We start from the raw sequence: 24,416 nt of genomic DNA on the forward strand, positions 1-24,416 counted from the left end.
GGTGGTAATTTGTATTGTCGTATTCGTGGTAGTATTACTCCTGTTTTTAATGTGACACGATATGGTGTAATATTCATGCAACCAACATCAGTGGGGCCTTGTGCCCATAAATGTGTAGGTAAATTCTGCAGTCGGTGATCCATGTCTCTGGACACGTAGTGACCTTTGAAGTCACGTAGAAATAGTCGTACTCCTTCCGGAGAACAACATATTATAGCTCCTAGAGCTTTCAATGTTTTTATACCTAACAAGTTTTCTGGACATGATTTAGTAAGCAATAAGTCTGTAGTACGTGTCAATGGACCAATCGTAAATGGAAGAGGTTGTGTTACATCGTTTATTATAGGTTTTCCTGAGAATCCAAGGGAAATATTCTGTAAGCCTGAGAGTGGTGCCCCTGGAACTTCACTGCGTCTTATAGTTGTTCTGCTTGCCCCTGTATCAATTAAGAACTTTCTGTCTTCCCCTAATAGTTCACTATGTACATAAGGTCCCTCTTGGTCTACAGGAACCTCAATAAGGGGTAAGCCAACTTCCCTCTCTAGGCTATTTCATGTGTATCGCTGATAATCGGGATAATCTGCTTGTGCATACTGATACATTTGTTGTGTTGTTGCTTGTGTTGCAGCAATGGGCTGCGCTTGTGGTGGTGCTACGGTCTGTTGTGGAGCTCCTTGTTGCGGAGCTAGTTGTTGCGGAGCTAACCTAGGTTGTGCATGCTGAGGGATTGGTTGTTGATTCTGATCCTGTCTGGGTGGACGTGGTCTCTCCTGGGTTCTACCTGTAGCAATATTATGTTTCAGGACTGGACAATCGTGTATATAATGACCTTGTTGTTTACAATAGTTGCATGTCCCTTTCGTAGGACCTGCGGGATCACCCTTTTGATGACCATTAGCTGGGACTGACTGAGCAACAAGCATTTTCATTTTTGTATCTTTCATACGTCTTTGTTCGTGTTCTTGTTCTTCTTTAATTCTATTGTGGTGATATTGTAACATCTGTAACATCTGTGATGGGGTATTACCTTGCCAGGTACTTTCGAATTTCAATACTCTATTCTTAACTTGCAGCAGGGAATTTTCAACTAATTTTGTCACAAACAGATGTGGATATGACTCACTACTGGCTTTTATGCCACTATTTATACCAAAACATTTTTCAAATCGGGAATAGAAATCACTAGTGTCTTCATCTGGTTTTTGTTTACAGGCTGAGATTGCACCCCAGTCTTCCTTTTTCGTAGTTAATAAACGTGGCAGTACCTGCACTAGTAGTCCTGCTAGTGCTGTAGTCTTTTCCCCAAGTCCTGCTCCTGCAGCTCGGGCCCTTTCTTCGTTTTCTAATGCTGTCCAATCTATCTTTTGGTCTCCCACCTCCCATTCCTTTTCTTTAAGTTTCTCATAAACACCAGCTGGTAATAGGATTTTTAATATTTTCATAATGTCGGGGTAGGTATACTCTCCCATGAGTAACATGTCCTTTATTTCACGGTGGAAACCTGCTGGATCCTTGTCATGGCTGGGTACTACTTTCTTCATTTCTAATAATTCTAGTTTAGTTATAGGCGTGTACACAAACACGCGTGTAAAGTTATTACCGTCACCTCTGATTGGGTGTACTTCGCGTAACGGGTTCTGTCTATCTATGTGATACATTTTTCTTCCTACGATGGGAACTGGAACGTGTTCTGGGCATACGAAAGTTAAATATTGGTTTCGGAATTCTAGAATCTCTTTAATCAAATCAGTACCTGACCCTCTCCATATATTCGTGAGTAGTTCTGTCAATATGTCAGGTAAGGGTCCTGGATCGGAGTGTTGGCTTTTATATAATATAAGGAGGTGTTGAATCATGTATATACTAGCTAAACGCTGTTCGTATGGGTCAAGATTCAGAAACGTGTGTGCAAGTACATCATCATTGTAGTCACTGGGACTGTCAGCCCATTGTACTGCTGACCTAGCTAATTCTTGTTCGTCCATGGAATCGAGCATATGGTACCCCCTTCGATCTCGGAGTAATTTATCAACGGCTTGGAATAGGTGTTCAGGGGATTTTGTATTTAACATAGGATTTGGAAAATGCCTATTATATTCTGGACGTATTGTACGTATCTGATCATTAAAGCCTCTAGTATTATTATGGGGTCTTCCTCTACCTACGTAAGCTATCGTCTCCACTTGTTCTGAGTCTTGCTCCTCTTCCTCTTCTTATTCTACTCTGTCTGTTTCTCGTCTTTCTTTATGTATTCGTTCTACTTCTTTGCGGATCTTTCGACACATGGCGATTATACACGCCTGTCTATCATGTTTCTCTTCTGATATGTTCTGACCCCATTTGACAAGTTTTTGCATGGTATCATGATCTGCCCCGGGCCTGTCTTGATTCCTAATTACACAATTTATGAAAAAACGTAGTAGTTGTCTTTGTACATCCACTTTCTGGTATTCCATAGCTTCGTTAATACTTTCGGAACCTCGCCCTGTGTGGACAAAGCGATATATATTGTCTAGGTGTTCAACCATTCCTGGTATCGTCATTAAATATAATGTAGCTCGTCGTATACGTAGTGATGATATGAGCAATTTGTCCTGTCTACCTGGCACTGGATCGTATCTACAATCCACAAGTTGTTCTTTAAACATGTCGGAGGTCGCTAATTGAGGGGTACGTTGGAGTGCTAAATCTCTAAGGGTCTGTTTATTTCTCGGCGGGGTAGCAAACATGTCTGTCGTACCTCCCGTAGCACCATCTGAGGCGCTAGGCACGAAAGGATTCGTTGGACGTAGGATAGAGATTGTGGATGTGGGAAAGACTGTAGAAACGGACGGACCTGTGGGAACTTGTGTAGGAGTTTGTAGTTGCGGAGATACAGACGGATGCTCTTGGTGTTGAACACCATCGGCAAGCGGTGTGGGTGGCATAGCATTAGCATACTCGGGAGCTACGTCGTCTAAATAGGAGGAAAGGAAAACGTCCTTTGCTGTTTTGGGATGTGTTTTGGGATGTGCTTTTATCGGGAGTAATGGAGGAGTTAAGTCTTTTGGTATTTCCCGGATTGCCTTAGGTAACCCTTCGGCCAGAAGAGGATACATACCATTCATAAGAGTGTTTCTTTGTCTATCTACTTGTTCTGAGTTTACTCGAGTACCTTCCTCAAGTAATAGATTTTCTCGGGTTTTATTTGAATTCTCTCTACCTTTCTCTTCCTGTCTGAGCGCTTTTTCTGTACGTCTATATGATTCTTTACGCCATAATTCAATGGCATCTTTCTGTGACTGTCTGGCTTTCTTTTTCCATAATTCTTCTTCTACTCTCATGATGCAATCTGCATCCCAGGTCCCTGCTGCGGGCCATCTCTGATTTTCTGGCATATCCTTGGTGTAGTCCACCCATAAATCAAGAAATAATACGGCATCTAGGCCATGCTTATGATACATAAAATACCCTGGAGTGTCCCTAGGTGGGATGGGAACAGCTTCTTCGAGTACCCCTTTTCTAGTTTTGATCTGTCTTAGTTTCGAAAAGAGCGGCATTTTTAGATCTTATTATTAGAACACACTTAATACAGTAAACACAATAATGAACAGTCATTCACACCACAATGTATAGAACGTATTTAAACATTTAACATTTAACAGTTTTTAACGAACAATGATAACTAATAGAAAACTAGTTACTGACATAATACTGACACTAGGTAATACTTATTTATATGCAAGACATACTATATATACTGCTAAACAGTACAGATACACTGCTGAAACAGTGCAGACCGGATTTGTGTACCCAAACCCGTCTTGACCGGCACAGACTATGTGCACGTAAAATGCCTCCCCGGTAATGGTACTCACCGGGTAGCTCGGAACGGAAGGCCTCGGAACGGAACTGAAACTGGACCGGACTGGACTCGACTCGACTGGACTCGGAACTTCGGAACCTGGTGGGTCTCTGTATACCTCGGATCTTGCTCTCTCAGCTAGGCTCTGGTCGGGATACTTCGCACTTCTCACCGCCTCGTCTGGGTGTTGATCGCAGCCTCAGTTGCCCCCGCTTGGCCGGAGGGAGATACAGGAAATCCTGCAGGTACGCGTTTTTGTCCGTTCAGCTGTGGCAGGAGACCGGGCCTGCAACGCACCGCCGGCGCGTGAGATGAGAAAGTGTCCCTGTTCGGGCGCCAATTTATGTGGTAAATATTTCATTACCGGTACTATTTTTTATGCGGTAAAGTCAAGTAAGAATAACTCAGTAAATATAAGAGGCAGAATCCGTGGTATTAGAGGTTTTAAAAGGCTTTATTCCTATACAAAGGAATGTAATTCGAATTACAGGCTTCTATTCCATCACCACGAAAGTTCAGGAAGGAAGGGCATACATTATTGACAGGTAATCACTTTTATAAGAATTACATTATAGTGTAACAGATGCAGGAGGCGTAACAGCTGATAAGAGAGATAAAATATGCATACGTAACCAAAAAAGGCGTAAACATGGGTGTAACTAAAATACGTCATTAAACATGATGTCACAAATGGGTGGATCCATAAGAGAATCCTGCAATGTCAGCAGAAATATTTGGCAGAGATGCGTGCGCAGCCGCATGACGTGTGATTGACGTGCAACTAGAGGGTGAAGGGGACTTGACATTTAGCTCTACATGTGGAGACAGAAGTCTGGGGGTCATGTCAACCTAATCCCAAATCATATCTAATATCCTATGTTTAAAGAACTGTGTTATCCAAAAGGAAAGGTCTCTTCGGACGGAATCTATTCTATACTGACTGTTAGTGCGTGTACGGGCGTCTAAGTGTCTACGTGAGATGCGAGGGGGCAGGAATCTTCCATGGTAACGGAGGCTATGAATTACTTGCACGAGGACAGTGAGGCCTGGCCCCTTGCACGGTAGCTAGAGGAATGTTTACCTAAACTACTAGACAGGAATGCATCGGATGAGGAGCGAAGCAGATAATCTTGAAGGTGAAATACAGTTTTTGGCAGGCAACTGGCTGGATCAGGCACCGTTAGCCGCGCAGGGAGTAGGACAAAGTTCATGGATACAGAGGCTGGCTCAGACTGGAGCTTTCAGAGGCAGAAGGCAGGAAAAGGCTTGATGACAGAATTCAGGGCCTACTCGCCTGAATCTGTAAAATGTGGAAAGTGAACCACATAAAGTCGGTGGCCTTTCATACTTAGGAATGGAATATCTGACCCATTCATGGCGGATCTGAAAGAGGACATGTTGACGGTGGACGCACATGTATTTGCGTCTTCAAAACTGGAACTGGAGGGAACATACATGTACTTGTAGCATGCACATGGAGCCGTTGGGGTCTACGATAGGGGACATAACTGATCACAAAATTCATATTTCCTCAGAACTGCTCCTGAATTCCTGCTCTGGCACAGATTGCAATCTCTATAAAAGTGTTTCTGTGCCTTCTTTCTCTGAACACAGCAGGGGAGGGTTTGCGTTCCGTTTAGATAAGAGTGGTTGGACACCGGTTGTATTAATGATGCAATAAAGCTCGTTTGTTGAGAAGCTTCTAACAGTCTTCCAAGGAAGGAAGCAAATGTGAGTGCACAGGCATGCCAGCCAACATAATGAAAGTACTAGAAAACCTGAACTTACTCAACTTTTATTATTACCCCTTGAATGAAAACTACATTTAACACTCATTTGTAACATTACACTTTGAAAAAGTCTGTCAGCTCTAAATTGGAGGGGCTACTGCCACTTATCTTTGTACATTCTATACTGCTGATGTTAAATCTATTTTGGCAACAGATAATATAATAATATCCACATTTGTAAAGCGCAAACACTCACCCTTAAGGGTCTCTAGGCGCTGTGGGCCGTCGGGAAGATTAAGCAAGCTATTGCCCAGAGTCACATGGTGCTGGGCTAATCTGCTGCCGGCGCCGGGGATCGAACAGATACATTAGTCCACTTGGTTAATTTTCGATATATAAATATTAAAAGAGAGCAGGCATGTTTCAGTGTGTGCAAAGGGGACTTCCCTCGAAGCAAGTCATCACTGTTGCTTTAAGGCACGCTCAAGGGACAGAAAGCTTAAGTTTGAGGCCTCAGCCTGCAGTGCAGGTACTAGTGCCAGTGCGTTTCCAACAGACAGAAGAAGAAGGGGCACTAACCTCCAATCTACTACCACAGTGCTGTGTCCCATTTCCGGGCCAGCAATGCCCCTTTTGCCATACCCAGGAAGAGACTTTCGCAGTGTCAGACCCTCTGGAGATGGGGATGAGCGGACAGCTAAAATATCTCGGCAGGACCAGACAGGCCGTAGCGGGCATCGGGGGTTTCCCCGGGAGGCTGGAATGGTGGTTTGAAGCCACGGGGCCCTGTTTTGTTACTGGGTGCCGGTTTTGCGGCAGTGCTGCTATATCGGCCCCTGTAACAAAAGCAGTAGTGTTAGGGGCCGGTTTAGTTAAGCAATATTCTTCACACCTGCATCCTTGCCTGACCCCTTCCCCCAAGGGCCCAAATGGGCTAGGGTAATTTGTGTTCTCAGTTCGGCCATAACTGTAGGTTGGTTAGTCGATTTAAGTAGAACTATGAAAAATAGGCAACACATTCTGGTGTTATCCCTGCTTTATTTGGGCGTGGCTTTTATTTGCTCCCAGGGTGAAGCAGACTGGCCTTGCTGCTGCTGGTGTCTCTGAAAGCCACGAGAGCTATGGAAGACTCCATCGTGTCAGGTCGGTGCCCTTGAATGTTCAAAAACTGCAGCAGAGTCAGCCACATGTCAGATCGCTGTCTCTAACAGCCATCTAGGGCGTCTACTCATGTAAATAACACACACCAAAAATGTAGTAAAAAAAGAACCAAAAGGCAAAGAGAGCCTTGAACCTGTTACTTATAAGTACAAACAGCAGCAACCTGCGCATCCTACGAGCTCAAACCCGACGTGGTGTTGCTCTCTGGAGAATAAAACCACAATCCTACATCCAATTGGAAGCAGCTACTGTTGCCTCAATTTGCCGGAAAGATGAGCTGCGGGTATTAATCATGACAGGACATATCGATCTGAGCGTGAACACGAAAAGTGTTGGCTCAGACAGGAAAGAAAGAACACAGACGGAGGCCCCACGAGAAAGGGACTGAAGGCTGGCCTTTAGCACAAGCAGTAAATGGTACAGGGTCCTCTCCATCACCCCCAAAGATCGGCATCTTCAGTTACCCTTGGCAGCCATTTAAATAAACAAGTGATTGTAAATATAGCAAAGGGTTGTTTCAGTGAAGCAGCCAGCATGAGGAGCCGGTAGGCGGTACTTCAGCAGATCGCAAATTCCATTACTACGCTGCTATGCCCAGATCGGGTGGACGGGCCAGGTGTGCTCGAGGCTTCACATACCGGAGTCCTTGCAGTGACGTAAGTGCCATCTGTGACATTGTGCGTTTCTTTGAATTGCCAATCCCTGACTGTTGGTTTTACTGTGTTGTGCACTGTTATTTTCACGACGGATCCTGGCACGAGTCCCGTCCAGTCAAGTGATTGTAAATAGAGCAGAGGGTTGTTTACATGAAGCAGCCCGCTGGAAGAGCCGGGAGGCGGGGCTTCGGCGGGATGTGAATTCCACAAGTAGGCTGCGAAGGCCAGACCTGGAGGAGGCACCATCAAGAGCTGTGCTTGAGGCTTCTCATTGAGTGCCGATGACCAGCTGTGGGGCACGGTGCTGAGCAGATAAAAGGTGCACGATTAATAAATCATGACAGTGGGCACTGTGGCAAAATTTACAGCCCTGTTTTCACTCACACTCAACATGGAAAAGCAGGGAGAGCAGCTGTGCTGTAAGGAGAGCCTTCCCATGCGTCCGTGAAAATGAAAAGAAGAAACAAGAAGGGCTGGGCGAGAAGGGAGGGGGGAATGCCAACAACAGAGGAGCCCGCGAAAGTGAAAGTGATCGTGATTACGATCGCTACGGAGGAAAGACACATGGCGTTGCGCGCTGCACGTTCACGTGCACTGTAGCTTTAGGCCACGGCAGCACTTTGAAAAGCCCAGATATAAAATGTCTCTTCGAGCCTTTGGCTCGCGAGACCTAAAAATATAACTCGCATAGGTATTGCTGTAATAAAAAATATGTTACAACCATAATAACTCACTGTCAATTATCAACCTGAGCCCAATGTAATAAACATGGATACCATATTTTTAGAGCTTATGTTTTTATTAAATGTATATACTTTTTCCTTTTTATATATAACCCATTAATAAAAACATACATATGCTAAATACATTAAAACATAACCACAGGAGTATTAAAAACAGACAAATTCATCTGTCTTTGAAAATATTCACAATTCCCATAATTCATCAGTGTATAATTATGAACCATTTTTGTATGTAAAAATATTTAGTGCAGGTAGAATGTGAAACCTAGATTGTCAACACATTTTGGTGGAATTATTTTATACTATCCACAAATTATTTTGGTCTTCCTTAGGTATATTGACACAATAGTATACAGAGACAATCTTAGTCATTTGATGAAAAATGGAAATCTCCAAGTGCTATATCAACCTTGTTATTGGGCCTTATCCTCTATGAGTACTTCTTTATCACCCACAATTGTATGTTCTTAGGTATGATATGGTGATATTATCTCCAGATTATTAACTCTGTCTCCTTGGTTGGAGGGGGTGATGTCTTTTGGCTTTTTGCTTTCAGTAGAGGTTTCCACTTCAAATCATGTAAACAATTTTTTAAGAGCACTGTTGTTACTTCTAACAATCATAAATTTGCTTTCATCGCTTTTATGCAAAATAGCATTCACATAATACTTTGAATAACTCTCTTGTGACACCAGCCTTCCAATGTCTTCCTACAAACTTTTGCCAAGTATAAGGCATACATTTTAGGATATAAAATAGAGGGGATAGTTTCAAGAACTATGAACAGCCTTTCTCTCTAGAATTTGAAGTCATACTTTTAAAGACGTCTTTCTCATTAGAGATAATGTTTTATGAGAAAAAGAGCTGAGCAGGGTAGATGATACCACTAGTGTAGGGATGTTTTTTCTTTCTGCAGAAAAAATGATAAAAGTGTGCATTGTTACGGTGTCATGTTTTCTGGCCACCTGAAATCTGTCCATTCTTCCCAAGAAGAATAAAGGAGTTTGTGCAATCATAACTCTGAAGATCCTTAATTTTGTTGTTAAATATGTTCACAGAAAGAGTGCGGTATCTTTCTATCAAATGGTAGTCTTCGGGAAGAGAATGTGATGGTCAAAGAGGATTTAAAAGACATCTTGGGAGTTCCCTTTCCTTCCTTTTCCATCTATTGTTAGCTATGTGAACCATAAGGAAGGGCATAAAACTAGTCAACACTTGGCTCTAAAGGAGCATCAAAGGGCTAATTATTTATCATATTGATTCCTGATCATGTCACAGGACACATATCATCTTAAAAAACTGACTTATATGGCTGTTCATGGGTTCCTAATCACTGGAAGAAATTCCATCCTGCTGAAACCATTTCTCGCTACGGGGTCTTTGGTGTCAAAATGTATTTGAACACTGCAATTCGTGAACTTTGGAAAGAAAAAGTGAACTGCAGAAAGGAGAGTTGGAAAAAGCATCACTGTTTTTAAAGAGCCTTTTTAAGACCTGTTTTCAAGCTTGATAAAAGATGTTGTTAAATATTGCAGGGCCTTAAGAAATTTAAAAGATGTATCAAGCAAGTGACAAAAACGTACTGTCACTAAGTGTCGTGCTACACTAGTGACAGTTTTTAGATCATTCCTAAATTGTATTTTATGATACAGAGAGTGATTGATCAACATCATCTGAAATTTCCTTGGGTGACTTTGCCTCAAGATCAAATGGCACTCATGATAAACTCACCCAGTTATCCTTCAAGCAACTTGTGGCAACTGGTAATTGGTGATATAGTTAGGAAACATCTGCCAATATAATGAGATAGTAACAGCATCAGATTTACAGGTTTGGATCAGATTCATGGGTGCAATTTTGGAGTGGAAGGTTGAAACGGTATTGGTTGCAGCTTAGCTTGTATGGGAAGTTTGGATACAATGGCTCAGGAGTTCATTACATAAATGATCAAATAGTGGTTTATTTCTACTACTTTTGTGGTCTTCAGTGTGAACAAATCTACTTGCCCCTCTCACAAGTGAGATTATATTGGATTTTAATGATGTGCTGTCCTCTGTACAAGGCAGCATGGTTACAATATGTAAAACAATTGCTTTAAAACTGGAGGTTGTTGCTTGGTTTGATATCCCTATAAATAACTCAAAGGAGCCTTACAAGTGGATATTTACTAATATAAAAGTTGGGCTTTATATTAAAACGAAGAAAGCAAGTACAGAAAAGTCTCAGTTGCTCTTCGCCTTCACCAGTAATAAGGTTTGATAACATTACTTACTGCTCGTGACAGGTACTCAAGCAGTACTGACAGTATTAACATTAGAAGTGCTCCTGTAATATGCTGAAACTGAAGTCTAGAAGAATTGCATTTTGGAGCCTCATGATAAAATCTGTAGCTGTGATTTTGTTCCCGCAAAACCACTATGCGCGTTATGGTAGTTTGGCCTTCTCTTAGTGATCGTATCAATAAATGTATTAGAACTTTACTAAGATTAGTTGGCTTCAGGCTATATTGCAATATTTTCTTATCTGTGAAAAAGACTGCTGAACAAATAAAACTTTCACCAATGCCTATAGTTCTGTATACTAAGTATAAGAAAACCTGATTCTCAGGTGGTCGCAAATAGACCAACCTCGTGAATATTAATGAAATAGGTCTTGTTTTGTGACCCATTGCGGGGTCCACAGAACACCATGTCTTTGATGGCTTTTAAACGAAGCAATCTTTAACAAAAAATGCAGCTTGCTTTCCTTAAAAAAACACAGATGCATTTTTTTTAAATATGAAAAGTTTTCATTTTTTAAGAGTAGGCAGTGGTCCGTTTGACCACTGCCTACACTCAAAAAATGTTTTAACATTTCACAAAGTGGAAGGGGTCCCGAGTCCCATCAGGGACCCCTTCCTTTTTGCGAATGGGTTGCCACCTACTGGAAGTAGTTGGTAAAATCCAAATGTTTTGCAACCACATTTTGGTCATGAATTTTTCAGACATACCACAGCAATTCGGCATTAGGAAGGGATGCTCTAAACACGCCCCTTCCTAACACCAAATCGCAAACCCAATTTACAATCCGGTAATAGGTTAATGAATCGCAAATAGGGCTTTGTATCTATGAAAAATACTTTTTGCGTATGCAAATGGGCCAATACTGCGACACAAAAAGCCTTTGTACATGTGGCCCTATAGTCACAAGCACACACAGTCCTCGCCATCTCTCAGATTAATGGGTGTCTTTAATCAGGATGGTAAGTGAAGCTAAAAAAAGAAGATATTCCATAAGGTTACATTGCACTTTTTAAAAATGCGATATATGCTGGCAAACCACGCAAAACCTAACATTAAATTTGGCTAAATCAGTTTCTCATCTGCAACATGATGGCATGTTATCTTAGACAATAGGTACAATGATGATCTAATAGGCAATGATTGCAGCTTTAATTTGTAAGGGCCTCAAGTGTTTCATGCCATTGTGCTGGTAACATACTACGGTGGACCTACTCCTACGGTCTCAGTTTAAGCACAGTGATATTCTCGATCATGCCACAGTCAATTAGTTGAGGTCGATTCACATTTGAAAGTTGCATGATGGGACATAAATAGGGCATGTGTGTGTATGTTCATGCTGTCTGCTGCATGCTGCATGCCAGCACATTAGTGCGGAAAGCTAAATGTAATGGGAGCTAAAATCTGATGGGAGAGATTTGTAGAAAGGAAAGAATGGATCAATAGGTTGGACAAGTCCGAACCGAGGAAGTCATGCTCAAGACTAGGCTATAACTGTGAGTCACATACAGTTTCAGAAGGAGTGCTTAATAACAGCCGCAGCCACAGACACAAGGGGCGAGGTGGTATATTTGTGTTAAGGTCCCTCATGACTGTGCTCCTAATCCTGGGCTTTCTATGCTTTTAGACAAACCTAGTGAACTCTGTTGGGAGCACCACTTATCCTGGTTATGATGGCTATGATCACACAGGATCATTCGCACAAATTCATTGATACAGGTATCAGTGTGCTTTACATGCTTTAATGAATGAATGGCTGTACATATAGAGAGGAAAAGAAGCACACTATATGTACATACATCTGCCTTTAAGCAGGTCATCGCCTCAGGGACATTTGCAACTTACAGCTTTCATCAGTTGTCACAATTACACTGCAGGTCCCTCTTTTTAAGAGAACTCTTAGGACTGGACCTAGGATCTGCAACTGTCATTGCCACTGATAATTAAATACACGTTTCTCAGCTGAATTAGTTTTTTGATTAGCAACATCATCGAACCATAAAGCTTTTCCTTGGAGTGGTCTAGAATTTCTTTCTTTTGATCACATTCCTTCAATAAAACAACTGATGTTCCTTTTACAGAGGATGGTCAGAATCAGTCTTTTTCCCTGTGCCTGTTGATCACACATTCCATGACATGCTGTATAATGTGTCATAAGTGCCTAGGGAGCCACAGGTAGTGGAGATGTGGCCTAATAGCCACAACTACTTACATTGGTTCCGGGGATCCAGGTTCGAGGCCACCCAAATCAGGATTATGGCTTGAGTAGTAATGGCGCCCACCATTGGTTTTTGTGTTGTCTGCATGATTCTCAACTGGTAAAACCAGATACAAATTGTGTTGGCAAAGACTGCTCATTGTGAGTACAGAAAGAGGGAACACCTTTAATGATCCTGCATTATTCCCAATTCTGAGGTCCGAAACTTTGAAGTATGCAGTAAGTGCGCACCCTGTAAATGGGGCCGCCACCAGTATCGTACTGACTGGATCTACACCGACCTCCCAAAACAGCATGGAACACATACTCCGCCTCTAAGTGTCTCTGAAATGGCCAAATGTTAAACAATACGGCACTGCACATTTCCACAACACCTTGCAAATACATTCAATTTTGCATCGTAGCTAATATACGTATTTGGAGGTAAGCAAATTGAACACACTGAATGTGGTGCTGTGAGAAGCTTGCCTCAACGGTATTTGTACGTCTGGGAGGTGTTTGTGGTGCAAGGCTCCCCATGTGCTGCATGGAGGAAGACCTGTATAAGACAGCTGTTTTCTGTAACAGCTAGCAAGATAACTGGAAAAACCCTATTTCCGCTGAGGAATCTTTTCTATATCTTCCCTTTTCCTGTTGCAGTCTTTCAAAATAAGTCTCGCGCCATAACCTGGGGAGTTGAGAGAGAGGGCAGGTTTGTGTTATAGGAGGGTATACAGCCGAAGCCTGTTGAGTAAAGCGCCATATTTTTACTTTTCAAGGAAAGATCTGGAATGTGTTCAGTTCAAGCACCAAAATGCTGAGAACCTAAGTTGTCACTTCAAGTCTGAAATAGACAGAATTCGGAAGCAGATGCAGAAAGAGCGGGAAAGCCACGTGTTGCATTTGGATTGCAGGCAAAAAGCCCTGAAAAAAGACAAGGTAAGAAGCATACTTAATAGATACACACTGTTTCAGGTACAAAACATAATATTGACTTGATATGTTTAATAGAAATGAGCTCTGTGATTTCGGATTTCTTTGTTTAACGGATCATTGTTGCTCAGGAATTTAAAGTACCTCTGAAAATGAGCACATCTATGTATTTGACGTCATGCAGAATTACTGTGTATGATGCAGTTAACTATTTGATGGAAGACTCCATTGATATTCCAACTGTAGCTAGGAAGCGGGTGCCAACATTATATTCAGATGACGAGCAGAACATGCTTCCCATAGGCTACTAAAACCCTTTGTGGAGTACTGTTTACAAGAATTCATTAACCATTAATGGTAGCAAAACAAAGTGTATGGTGTTGAGGCCCCCCCACTGTTTTAAGCGAAAGCCATTGGATACTGTTAAGCAGTTAGACTATTTGGGAATTCGATTCTCAGAGAATTTGCGATGGGGCAGTCAAATACAGAAGGCTCCACTAGTTGTGAGACAATTGGCTGAAGCAGTTTTAAAGTTTAGGCCTAAGGCTGCTGTCAGAAGTATCAGTGTTATTTTATAAATATATAAGCAAAGGGCAGTGGCGGGTGCACTATATGGTGCGGAACTATGGGGGTTTGCGAATGTCTGCCCACTCCAAGTAGCGGAGAATAATTTCCTCCGAACTTTGCTGGGGCTTGGGCCAGGTACCCCCCTAGCAGCACTGTATGCAGCACTTCATTTTACCCCTATTTCAGAAATCATCGCCCTCAGGCCAATTCTTTACTGGTAGACTGGTAAGAAGACCTAAGGCCGCAGTTTACTTAGAAATCCTAGAAGAAGTCACAGCTAGCTGCTCTTGCCAGGGCCATGCATGGGCATCACATGTACAAAAACCTTTAAAAGAGCTACAGTTGGTGTCTTTGTGGGAAGCTCCTGGTAGAATTAGACGGGATACTACAGATTTGATTAAAAAGCGGTATCATGAATGCACGCAGATATGAAAATTCTGGTAGTTGAAGCCGGGATCTTTTACATGCAATTATTTAATTAACATCTATGGCCTTCTGTGTCCAGAATATCTAGACATGCTATACCCTGAAGTGAAGTGAATATTGTTCTTAAAATTCCGGCTGAGCAGGGATTTTCTTATATGTATACATATACTCGATGGTAGATATGACCGCTGTGATTGTAGCTTTCGTGGTCTGTACAATCAAACCCAATTTATTCTGTTTTGTACAAGATGTGTAGCTGCCCGGCGGAGGTGGCTGCTCGCCCTTTTGAAATATTTTGGGGTCAGATATGTTAAACCAGCAATGGCGTTATGTATTTAACCAGATAATATGCATAGGGTCGCCTCCATAGCGTCATATTTATGGGTTACCTGGCCTTGCCTGAGAGAGTTGCCCTCCACTCTAGGATCATGTTTAAGTAGCTAGGCTCCATGAACCAGGTTGTTTCCCATAATGGAACATGCTGCTATCTTTTGCATAAATCGCACAACTTTGCACTATTTTTATGCACTGCACTTTAACTCCCTAGGTGGATTGGCAGATTGTTTACTTCTGAAAGGAATATAATTCCCAAATGTTCTAATGTTATTAAATTGATAGTGATGCATATGTTTTTCTCTTATTTAGGTAATGTGCACCTTTTTCACTACACTCGCACTTTACTGTATTTGAAATATTTAAACATGCTTTTTTTCTTAGTTTGTATGCCTTTGATGGAAAGGCATACTTTTAACACTTCATTGTACTTGCATTTTAATGTTTCAGAAAAAAAAAATTGATAGATTGCTGTGCACATGCTTTTATTGAGTTGTTTTTATATTACATGTTCTTAAAATTTTGTGTCTATCAGCTGAACAATAAATTAATAAATGTGGATTATCTTATATGTGCTAACATGACGTTGTCCATAAATATGTGCAGCTGATATAAACATTAACCAATAAAAATGGCACCAACGAGAAGCAGAAACAAGTCAGATCATCCGTAAGATGAACAGAAGGGAGCACATCATGTATACACTGGCATGCTGGATGCTGCCTACAACGGCTGCTCCGCATTTCTTCTGGTGAAAGAGTACTATGTTATTTGTTTGCCTATGATCATGCAGGCAAGCATCCACACCGGAAACCACATTTACTGTGCCCACAATACTGTTATTCATTGGGAAACTGACGTCATTGCACGCTGTTCGGTTGCAGTACACATTGGAGGTGCATTCAGTTCACCACTGCCGTTGTGTTAAAATGCGTGCTCGAACAGCCAGTAAAAATACTGCACCACCAGCATCTGTTTTATTAAATGCATTAGGCTTGCCTGGGCGATAATTTGAAAATGCAGGGTGTTTGAGCAGTTCTTAAGTGCTGTAAAGGTATTAGCACATACTGCTGTCTTTACCTGTAACAGCCGTCTGTGTAAATGAGAGGGAGTCTGCAAGAAAAGATGCTATGGAGGTGACAACCTAGGGCCTCGTATAGAGTCCATCCAGGATTAATGCCGAAAAAACACCCTGGTCTCTTAATGCCGTCACCTCATTAAGGAGGCATGGGGATAGCAGTGCCTTTACGCTTTACGGCCTGAGACGTGCTAAAACATCTAAGAAAGTAGATGCAGAAACTGCCCTTGTAGTACCGCATGCTCAAGTGCCACTGAGTTGAAATCTTCCTGTAACTTGAATGGCAGGACGACGTGGCCATGCCACTTGTGGCCCTGTCCAAAGACTCACCCACAATTCACGGCCGCCTCCTGTGCAGGTAAGAACAGTGAGGCGTTGGGGTCCAGTTGGGGGGGATTCGACAGACGATCACGAGGGAAAATTAAATGAATAATTAATTTTCCCTCGTCGTAGACGTCGTCTGTCGAAATACCCCTGCACCCGACCGGCCCCACCGCTCTTACCTGCACGGGCCGCGGCTAGATTCACTAACCTTGCATGTGCTGCCTATTAAGATGGGGCCTTCAGTCCTGCCAGTGGCCGGTCACTGCACTGCCATGTGCGAGGATTATAAAACAATGCACGGCAGCTGCTGCAGTAATACTTGCGGTTAGCAGCCTATCGGTCACTACCATAGCTGTACCTTTGATTTAGAGGCCTGCTCCTGGGTGGTGCTGTTTTTATGGCTATTACTCGTTGCTGTGAGTATTTAGATCAGCTGGATTCACTGTGTATTGAGCATAACCACATATGAGGTATTCATACCACGCTGTGAATATGCACCTGAGGTATTAAAGATTCTGGGGCAGATTTATGTTGCACTTGCGCCACTTTTGCGCCGCCGTTGCGTCACTTTTGTGACGCAGCAGCGGCGCAAATCCTGCGCCATGGTGCGGGGTATTTACAACGTGACGCATCTGGGAGATGCGTCACGTTGCAAAGCCCTGCGCCACATGTAGGCGTTCCAGGGCAGGTGGGGGCGTTCCGGCGCAGGAACGCCTCCTAAAAGTGGCTGAGTGAAATCTACAAGATTTCACTCAGTCACTTTTAGGCCCATGCTGCGTCAAAACCCTGCGCCTGCTTGAAGCAGGCGTAAGGATTGACGCAGCATTGTGCAGATAGGGCCCCCCAGAGCATTGCTGGAGCTGCGTCGCGCTTGCGACGCAACTCCAGCAATGCGCCACTTTTACGGCACAGATGCGTGACGCATCTGTGCCGTTTTTGCCCCATGGTTCGCCGCATTATAAATGCGGCGCATTCATGATGGCGGAGCTGGGGCGCAAAATAACTGGCGCATCCCTGCTGATATGCAGGGATGCGCCAGTTATTATAAATCTGCCCCTCTATACTCAGTTTTTGAATGGCTCCCTGCTCAAAATGAGGGCTCGAGTGCTATTCTTTTGCAATTGGCCACTCCGATTTTCAAGGTCGCTTACATACCCACATTTTGAACCTGGTAGGAGGGAGATTTTAGAAACAAAATCAGAGGAATGATTTCCCCCAGTGACTTACATTCAAGAAGAGGAGATGTTAGGGGGGAGACACCTAAGAAAAAGCAATTTAGGCTTAAAAAATCGGCAGTCTCGCACCAGAATTGGGTCTTTTGGCATGTGTGGGCCAGGTCATCAACATAAATTAGAAATATTATCTGATTTCTCTTCTTCAGAATACTTGAAATACATGAGAGACAAAAATTATATAAACTCTATACTTATTGTATTTGAGTTTCTCTATGAATTTAATTAGCCCAATAGCTGCCATTTAGGTAATGTTTTGAAAACCCGATTTCGAGCTAGCTAGCTCACTATTTCCTTCGCCTGTGACGTCACTCTTGTTGGTATCCACTTTGAGGGGGGATGCCCACGTTGCACTTGATATGATATATCGATTGTTGGACTGAGATAGCTGCCAGGTGTCCCCATGCTATGCGAAGCACCTCCAGCCAGTCCTGGCTTACTGATTGACCACATGCGTGCTGGGTTTTTGAGATGACACGTTATCTTCAAACCAAAATGACATGTCACAAAGTGCAGCACTGATGTGTGCTGCTAGACTGGCTCATTTTTGCACCCCACAGCTGACCTGTTAGGGGGTCCCAGTTATTCATTTATCGCAGGCTTCTGTTCGTAACTTAACTGCTGTTACTCGCCTCTCTCCCATTGACACGAGCGTTAAGGAACACTTTAAAGAGCTTGTTGCCGTAGCTAGATGGGTTACAGTACAGTGGTACCTCTCAGTCAACAGGTGGCGCTCTCGGATAAACAAAGTGCGCTGCATCATGATGCGACTTGTTTACAATGTATCCCTTGTGTGGAAAACACGTGATACATTGCAGAAATGGTCTGGCAAACATGAATATCTGTGAGAATACACATATGTACATTAGTATACCAGCACACATTCACACAACTGTTTGAGATGCATAAAGTTAGAATCTCAGGGGAGTAAACCCTTGTCAAACATGGGTCACAGCCTTGGCAATACATGTCATGTTACAATACATGTTACAGGAATTAACATACATTAGTAACTGTCATCATTTAGTTAATGTATTAGGTGACATTTAAATAAGTCTCTAGGCATTGTTTTCCAAAATACCGAGCAAGACAATCTGTACTGATAATATTTAAGAACTGAATGCAGTCATAGAATACAGCATTATATCGGGGTGTCTCATGGGTTCAACCCACTATAATGTCTTGTAAGAATAAGTGATAACTGAATATGAAACATATTCTATCGCAAAAGTCGTATCAGATAGCCTGAGCAACACTTGTAAATATAATGTAAATATAAATAAATCTGCCGCATTAAGGGCCAGATGTACGACCATTGATGTTTGCGACTCGCAAATTGCATTAAATTGCGTGTTGCAATTTGCAAGTCGCAAACATCAATGTACAACAGTGTCAGAAACACTGTTTGTGATTCCCAATGGGGTCGCAAATTGTATGCCTCATGCATATTAATGAGGCTGTCGCAATTTGCGACACCATTGGAAATGACTGGCACTCCCAGGGATGGTGGCCTGCTGGGGTCAGCAGACCACCATGTCTGGGATTGCTTTTAAATAAAGCACTTTTTGTTTTTAAATGCAGCCCGTTAAGGGAAAACGGGCTGCATTTAAAACCATTTAAAAAAAAAGAAAAGAAATGAAACGTTTTTGTTTCATTTTTTAAGGGCAGGTAGTAGTCCCTGAGACCACTGCCTGCTCTGAAAAAATGTTTGCGCACCCATTCACAAAGGAGAAGGGGTCCCCTGGGGACCCCTTCCCATTTGCGAATGGTTTACCACCCTCTTGAAGAGGGCGGTAAAGTGCGAGTGTTTTGCGACCGCAAATGCGGTCGCAAAACATTCTTACATAGGGTTCAGAGTTGCTATTAGGAAGAGACGCCCTTGGAACGCCCCTTCCTAATAGCGAGTCGCTAATCCTATTTAGCGAGTTGCAAATCAATTTGCGAGTCGCTAAATTGGATTTGTACATGGGCCGCAGGTTTTTTGAGGGCACAAACGGTTCTAAAACCCATTTGCGCACGCAAAAAACCTTACATCTGGCATGCTAACTTCGAAAATACGTAATAGTACACATGGCCACGGACGCTGGAAGTATGGGTGGGGGGGGCTGTAGCACTCTCACAACAGGCATGCTGGAGTTTCCGAGGTGAGTGACCAATGAAGGTCCCTTGAGGATACTGTAGACTGAACTATGTAACTGAACTATGTGACAGTCTTTCTGGTGTGAAAGGAAAGGCTGCTGGATGTCGCTTTTCAAACACACAACATTTAGTATCTATAAATGAACTGTACAGATATTTCAAAATGTATCAGCAGTCATCATCATCAAATACTTTATTAGATTTTGAAAAATAAAATCATGCAAGTGAACATAAAAAAAGGGAATAACCAAATCATTGCAGACGTACATGAATACACTTGTCAAACATAAAACATATGAGTATGTTTGTCCTCTATAAGAAGATTATCATAATTAGACTGGTGTAAAAAGACAGCACAAGCCAACACCTTAATAACCATAAGCTATACACCCCCATAAGAAACCGTGACACATTAAAACACATTAAATGTGTTGCTAAAAGTTGCAAGTATAAAAAGTCAGGCCTAACAATCCAGGGGTAAAAGTAGAGGTTTTAAATCTTATGTGAAAGAGTTTTGTAAAACAGACATGTAAGATCAATGCGCAAGGTATTGTGTTTAGAAAACTGGTCGCAAGAACATACGGGCAATTCAGAAAACTTGTGCCAAGTTCCCTCAGGATAAAAAGGCTGCTGAAAAATACCCTACCTGAAATATGTCAACAGACACTGGTGATTTGACATTTGGAGGAGGAGATATGGCTCTATCCTGGGTACAGTATTTACCATGACGAATTTCCAGTATGATGGTTTGGCCAAGGCAGAGGCATGCCTCTCGGCTGGCACCCTGAGAAGGAAGGCCTGCTTCAACCAAGCAACACCTTATTTAATGACACTCATTGGATTGATCAATAACTCCGGTCTCCCAAGAGCTCTAAAGTTCTCCTTGATAAAAGCTAGCCAGGGTAAATTGTTCATGTTGTCCAGCTTCATGTTATCCGAAATGACAACAGCAATCATATTAAATAAGTGTTTCTTTTGTAATTCCGAAGTGTGATGGAAAGAAAGATTTGAACAGGATCAAAGCAAATCAAAACACTGTACTTGGTGTTGCACAAATGACAAACATTTGCTGAAACCAGATTTCCACCCATTATCGTTTGTGCACTGTATAGTTTTATCAATAAAATATGTCAGTACAAATTAAGTGGCCCTTTTGAATGGAAAATGTGCTGTAAATGGCAGTGTGCTACCACATCATGCTATAATAATATATTTGCGACAGTGCACCAGCTCCATACTACAGACTTACCACTCTCTTGCTGAATAGGTGTGGCTCATTTTCTGCTCTTGGTCCCTGATTATGAGGGGGTCAGTATTTTCTGACCCCTGCGCAAACTCTTCTTTAAAATCCCAAGTTGTTTTTTTTTAGGCACCCAGGTGTGTTAAATACCTCACCTTTATTAATTTCAGCAGGATTGGACGATCTTGATTGCTCCTCGAATGCCTTCGTGGAACCCTTGCGGCACGGTCCGCCAAAGAAGGGTATTAGTCTGGCCTACAAAATGATTTTGTCGACCGAGGTTCAACAGCGCCTGATCCCTTTCAGCTATTGGCCGATACGTGTCGTCCACATTTCGGGGTCACAGTCACCTCTGACGACATAAGATGCCCAAATGCTCTCTCACATACACTTCTGAATGTTTCCTGGGCCAAAACCCTCTAGTTTAAATTGATCAACGATTTTTACTATATCCCTCATCGTTTATTTATCATGAATTTCAGGCAGGACTCTAAGTGCTTCCGGTGTGCTGGAGATTGGGGGGGGACTCGGTTCACATTTTTGCTACTTGTCCTGCTATCTCCTATTATTGGCAGACAGTTTTGGGGAAGCTTCATCAGATCTGTCCGACTTCTATGAGGTGGGACCCTAAACTAATTGTGCTGGGTCACCCATCTCATATTCCTGGTCATTTTGGCGGTATTCATTTTTTCGCTGTCATATTAGCTCAATTGATCCTGGCCCGGCATTGGTTAATGGCTCAGGCTCCCAATCCAATGCTCTTGGATCATGAATTCATCAATACGGGCCCTCTCAAGTGCTTGATTATTTACATCAATGAGCGACGCACTAGACTCAGGAAGACATGGAACTTATTGAGGGGATTGTGGGCGGACTTTTGGTCTGGTGATGACCACCTTACACCATAGCTATCTTTTCTCTTTTGTGCTATTTTTCATTTGTACCTCTTTTTGTTGGCACATCCACTTACATCCCTCATGTTTTGTGTCAATTATTGTCTTCTACTGTGAGCTATAATTATGTACTGTGGAAATATTGTATTTCCTTAGAAAATAAATAAATACATTTCGACAGGTAAAGCCTGTTGAAATGTAACAGGTCAAAAGTGTATGGTATTCACTGTAACATGCATTTTGTTTTTGGATTTGGTACATTAAACACCAACATCCGGATGTTACTCCCCAAAAACTCAGAAAAGGCGCTATTTGTCACACCTAATAAATAACGTACACTGTGGTATTGTTTTTTATGGGCTGCAATAAATAGCAGCTCGATTCAGACAAACTCAGAATCAGGGCCATGGGCTTTATGCAGAGCCTGGACGTTTCTCAACCCATATGAGTTCAGTCATGTGATATTGATGGCAGCAACGCTGCATGGTCATCTGAGCCAGCTGGTCTTGGCTGTGTTAAAGTTACTTTATTAGTATTGTATTTCACACGTTATTTTAAAACGTATCATTGGATCTCTCGGAGTTAGATTCGTTTTTGATTGAGTCAAATTTAAATAGGACAACAAGGAAACAAATGTAGAAAAAGTATTTACGTTTGTCCTCGTCTAGAAAAATGTAAAATCGCACGCAGTGGCGTAGAAAGTCGGGGGGGTGGGGGGGCTTTGGGGAGGGGGGATCGCCCCAGGTGGCACGAGTTTTGGGGGTTGCGCTCCCTGCTCTTACCTGCGGCCATCGGGGGGTGGCATATGTAGAAAACTCCCGACCCTCCCCCCCCTCCCACCCCCCCCCCCCCCAGGCCTAGCTACGCCACTGCTCGCACCGTCACTTTTTCCAATTAGTAATGCATGATTTACGAATTGGAGGCACGGTAGGTCGTGGCGGGTTCTGTATTTGGTTCCGACTTATTGTAAACTTGATAATTTGGCTAATGGCTTTCTGTATTTATGGTGCATGATGTATAATATCTGCATGTTTACATCAGATCCATACACATTGCCTTCAAGAGTTTGTTTGGAGGTGTACAATACTTTGAGAAGGCTGGATTACTCCCAGTATGTATTCTCTTCTCTTTTTTTTATAAAGTATTTTATTTATTTTCCGAACCATACAACATACAATTAATGCATCTTCATTTCCCTTCCTACTCTCACCCACCAAGGTCGCCTGCAATCCAAATATTTATTCGTCGCATGTCCATCCTTTCCAAACCTTTTCAAATTTCTTTGGGCATCCTATCCCCTCATAAATTGCTATTTCTTGTACATAGCTCATAGCCATTTCCCTTCCCAGTCTCTTATCCCCGGAGTCCCGGGATCCACATCAACTTGCTATTTCCCTTTTGGCCAGGAGGAACCCCAGATTAATCAATTTCCGTTGGCTATATTCTCTTTTCTATAATAGAGCTTTCTATACCAATGGATTTTTCAATAATTCCGATTACTACCACCCAAAAGGACGTCTACGTGTATTATGGATGTTTCATTGGGACATTAAGGGCTATGTTCCCTACGTGAGACTGTTGACCAAAAACTTTTCTCTTCCTTTAATAAATCATTTCTTAGTGGAGGTCAGAAGCAGTACGAGGACTCTCAGTATACCCAGAAAAAAAGAAATTGTCCTGCCGGAGGAGTACCAAGGCACTGAGAAATGGCATTGGGTGCTGATGCTTACTGCGGCGTATGGAAGCGCTGCCCCTGGTGGGGGGTATTTTTTAATATAAACTAAACCTGAAGTTTGTAGCAGATACTTACTCACACTTTACATATCCATGATTTCTGTTTCCAGCACCATTTAAATGATGGGCTCAGGCAGATTTTGAAAGAAGCACCCAAGGGGACTTTGAGAATAACTCCAAATACCAGCTGTTGGTTCTCATGCTTGGTTAATGGGGAAACTGCAGAACTGTGGGGATAAGGTTGGAATTGGAAAATGTGCACAAAGAAACGATGTTTCTCACTTCAGACAAACTATGCATTCCTGGACTCTTTGACAGTCAATGCAGGAAGTCATTTAATGCCTCGAAATGTTTAAATTTCATAGCAGAATTGTACCTTGGGGAATACATTGACCCGCCACATTTTCACAGTTCGTGCTGGACCCACCAGTCTGTAAAGTTACCTTGATAGCACTCCTTTAACCATGTCAGTAGATGAAGCAATAATGAATCAGAGAGACTTAAGGCTTCTTTTATTATGACAGCCCTCCTGTATTAATGGAAACCATTGTTAATGGTGAGTAACTACTCAGCCCCTTCTGAGATCTTAACCATAAGAAGGCCCCAAAAGTATATTAAGAAATAGACACTTCACAGCTACTTGTAGATTTTAAATACTAAATAATACTAGAACATTCCATTATGTACCCACGTTGATACTCCATCTACAGAATAGCAAGAATTAAATATCACAGGAAATCGAATGCAATTCCAAACTTGGAGTTCCTTCTTGAAGAGGCCCATCCCTTTAATGAAGCCTTCATAATTGTTAGCTCTCTAAATACCAGGGTATTCTATTATTTAACTTAATATACGTTCCCGATTTCTAGGATCATTCTTCAAACATTTTATCATAATTTTAAAACTT

At 42.3% G+C, this 24,416-nt stretch overlaps 1 protein-coding gene across 1 annotated transcript in view; it reads left to right on the plus strand.

The window, feature by feature from the left end:
- CCDC178 (coiled-coil domain containing 178) overlaps positions 1-24,416 on the plus strand; it is a 1,033,935-nt gene that overhangs the window by 429,686 nt on the left and 579,833 nt on the right. Inside the window, exon 18 of the mRNA XM_085605687.1 lies at positions 13,390-13,549. Coding sequence (XP_085461813.1) covers positions 13,390-13,549 — 160 coding nt within the window. The remainder of the gene's footprint in view (positions 1-13,389; positions 13,550-24,416) is intronic.

This window comes from Triturus cristatus, chromosome 5_1, assembly GCF_964204655.1.
Source record: "Triturus cristatus chromosome 5_1, aTriCri1.1, whole genome shotgun sequence".
Taxonomy (NCBI): Eukaryota; Metazoa; Chordata; class Amphibia; order Caudata; family Salamandridae; genus Triturus; species Triturus cristatus.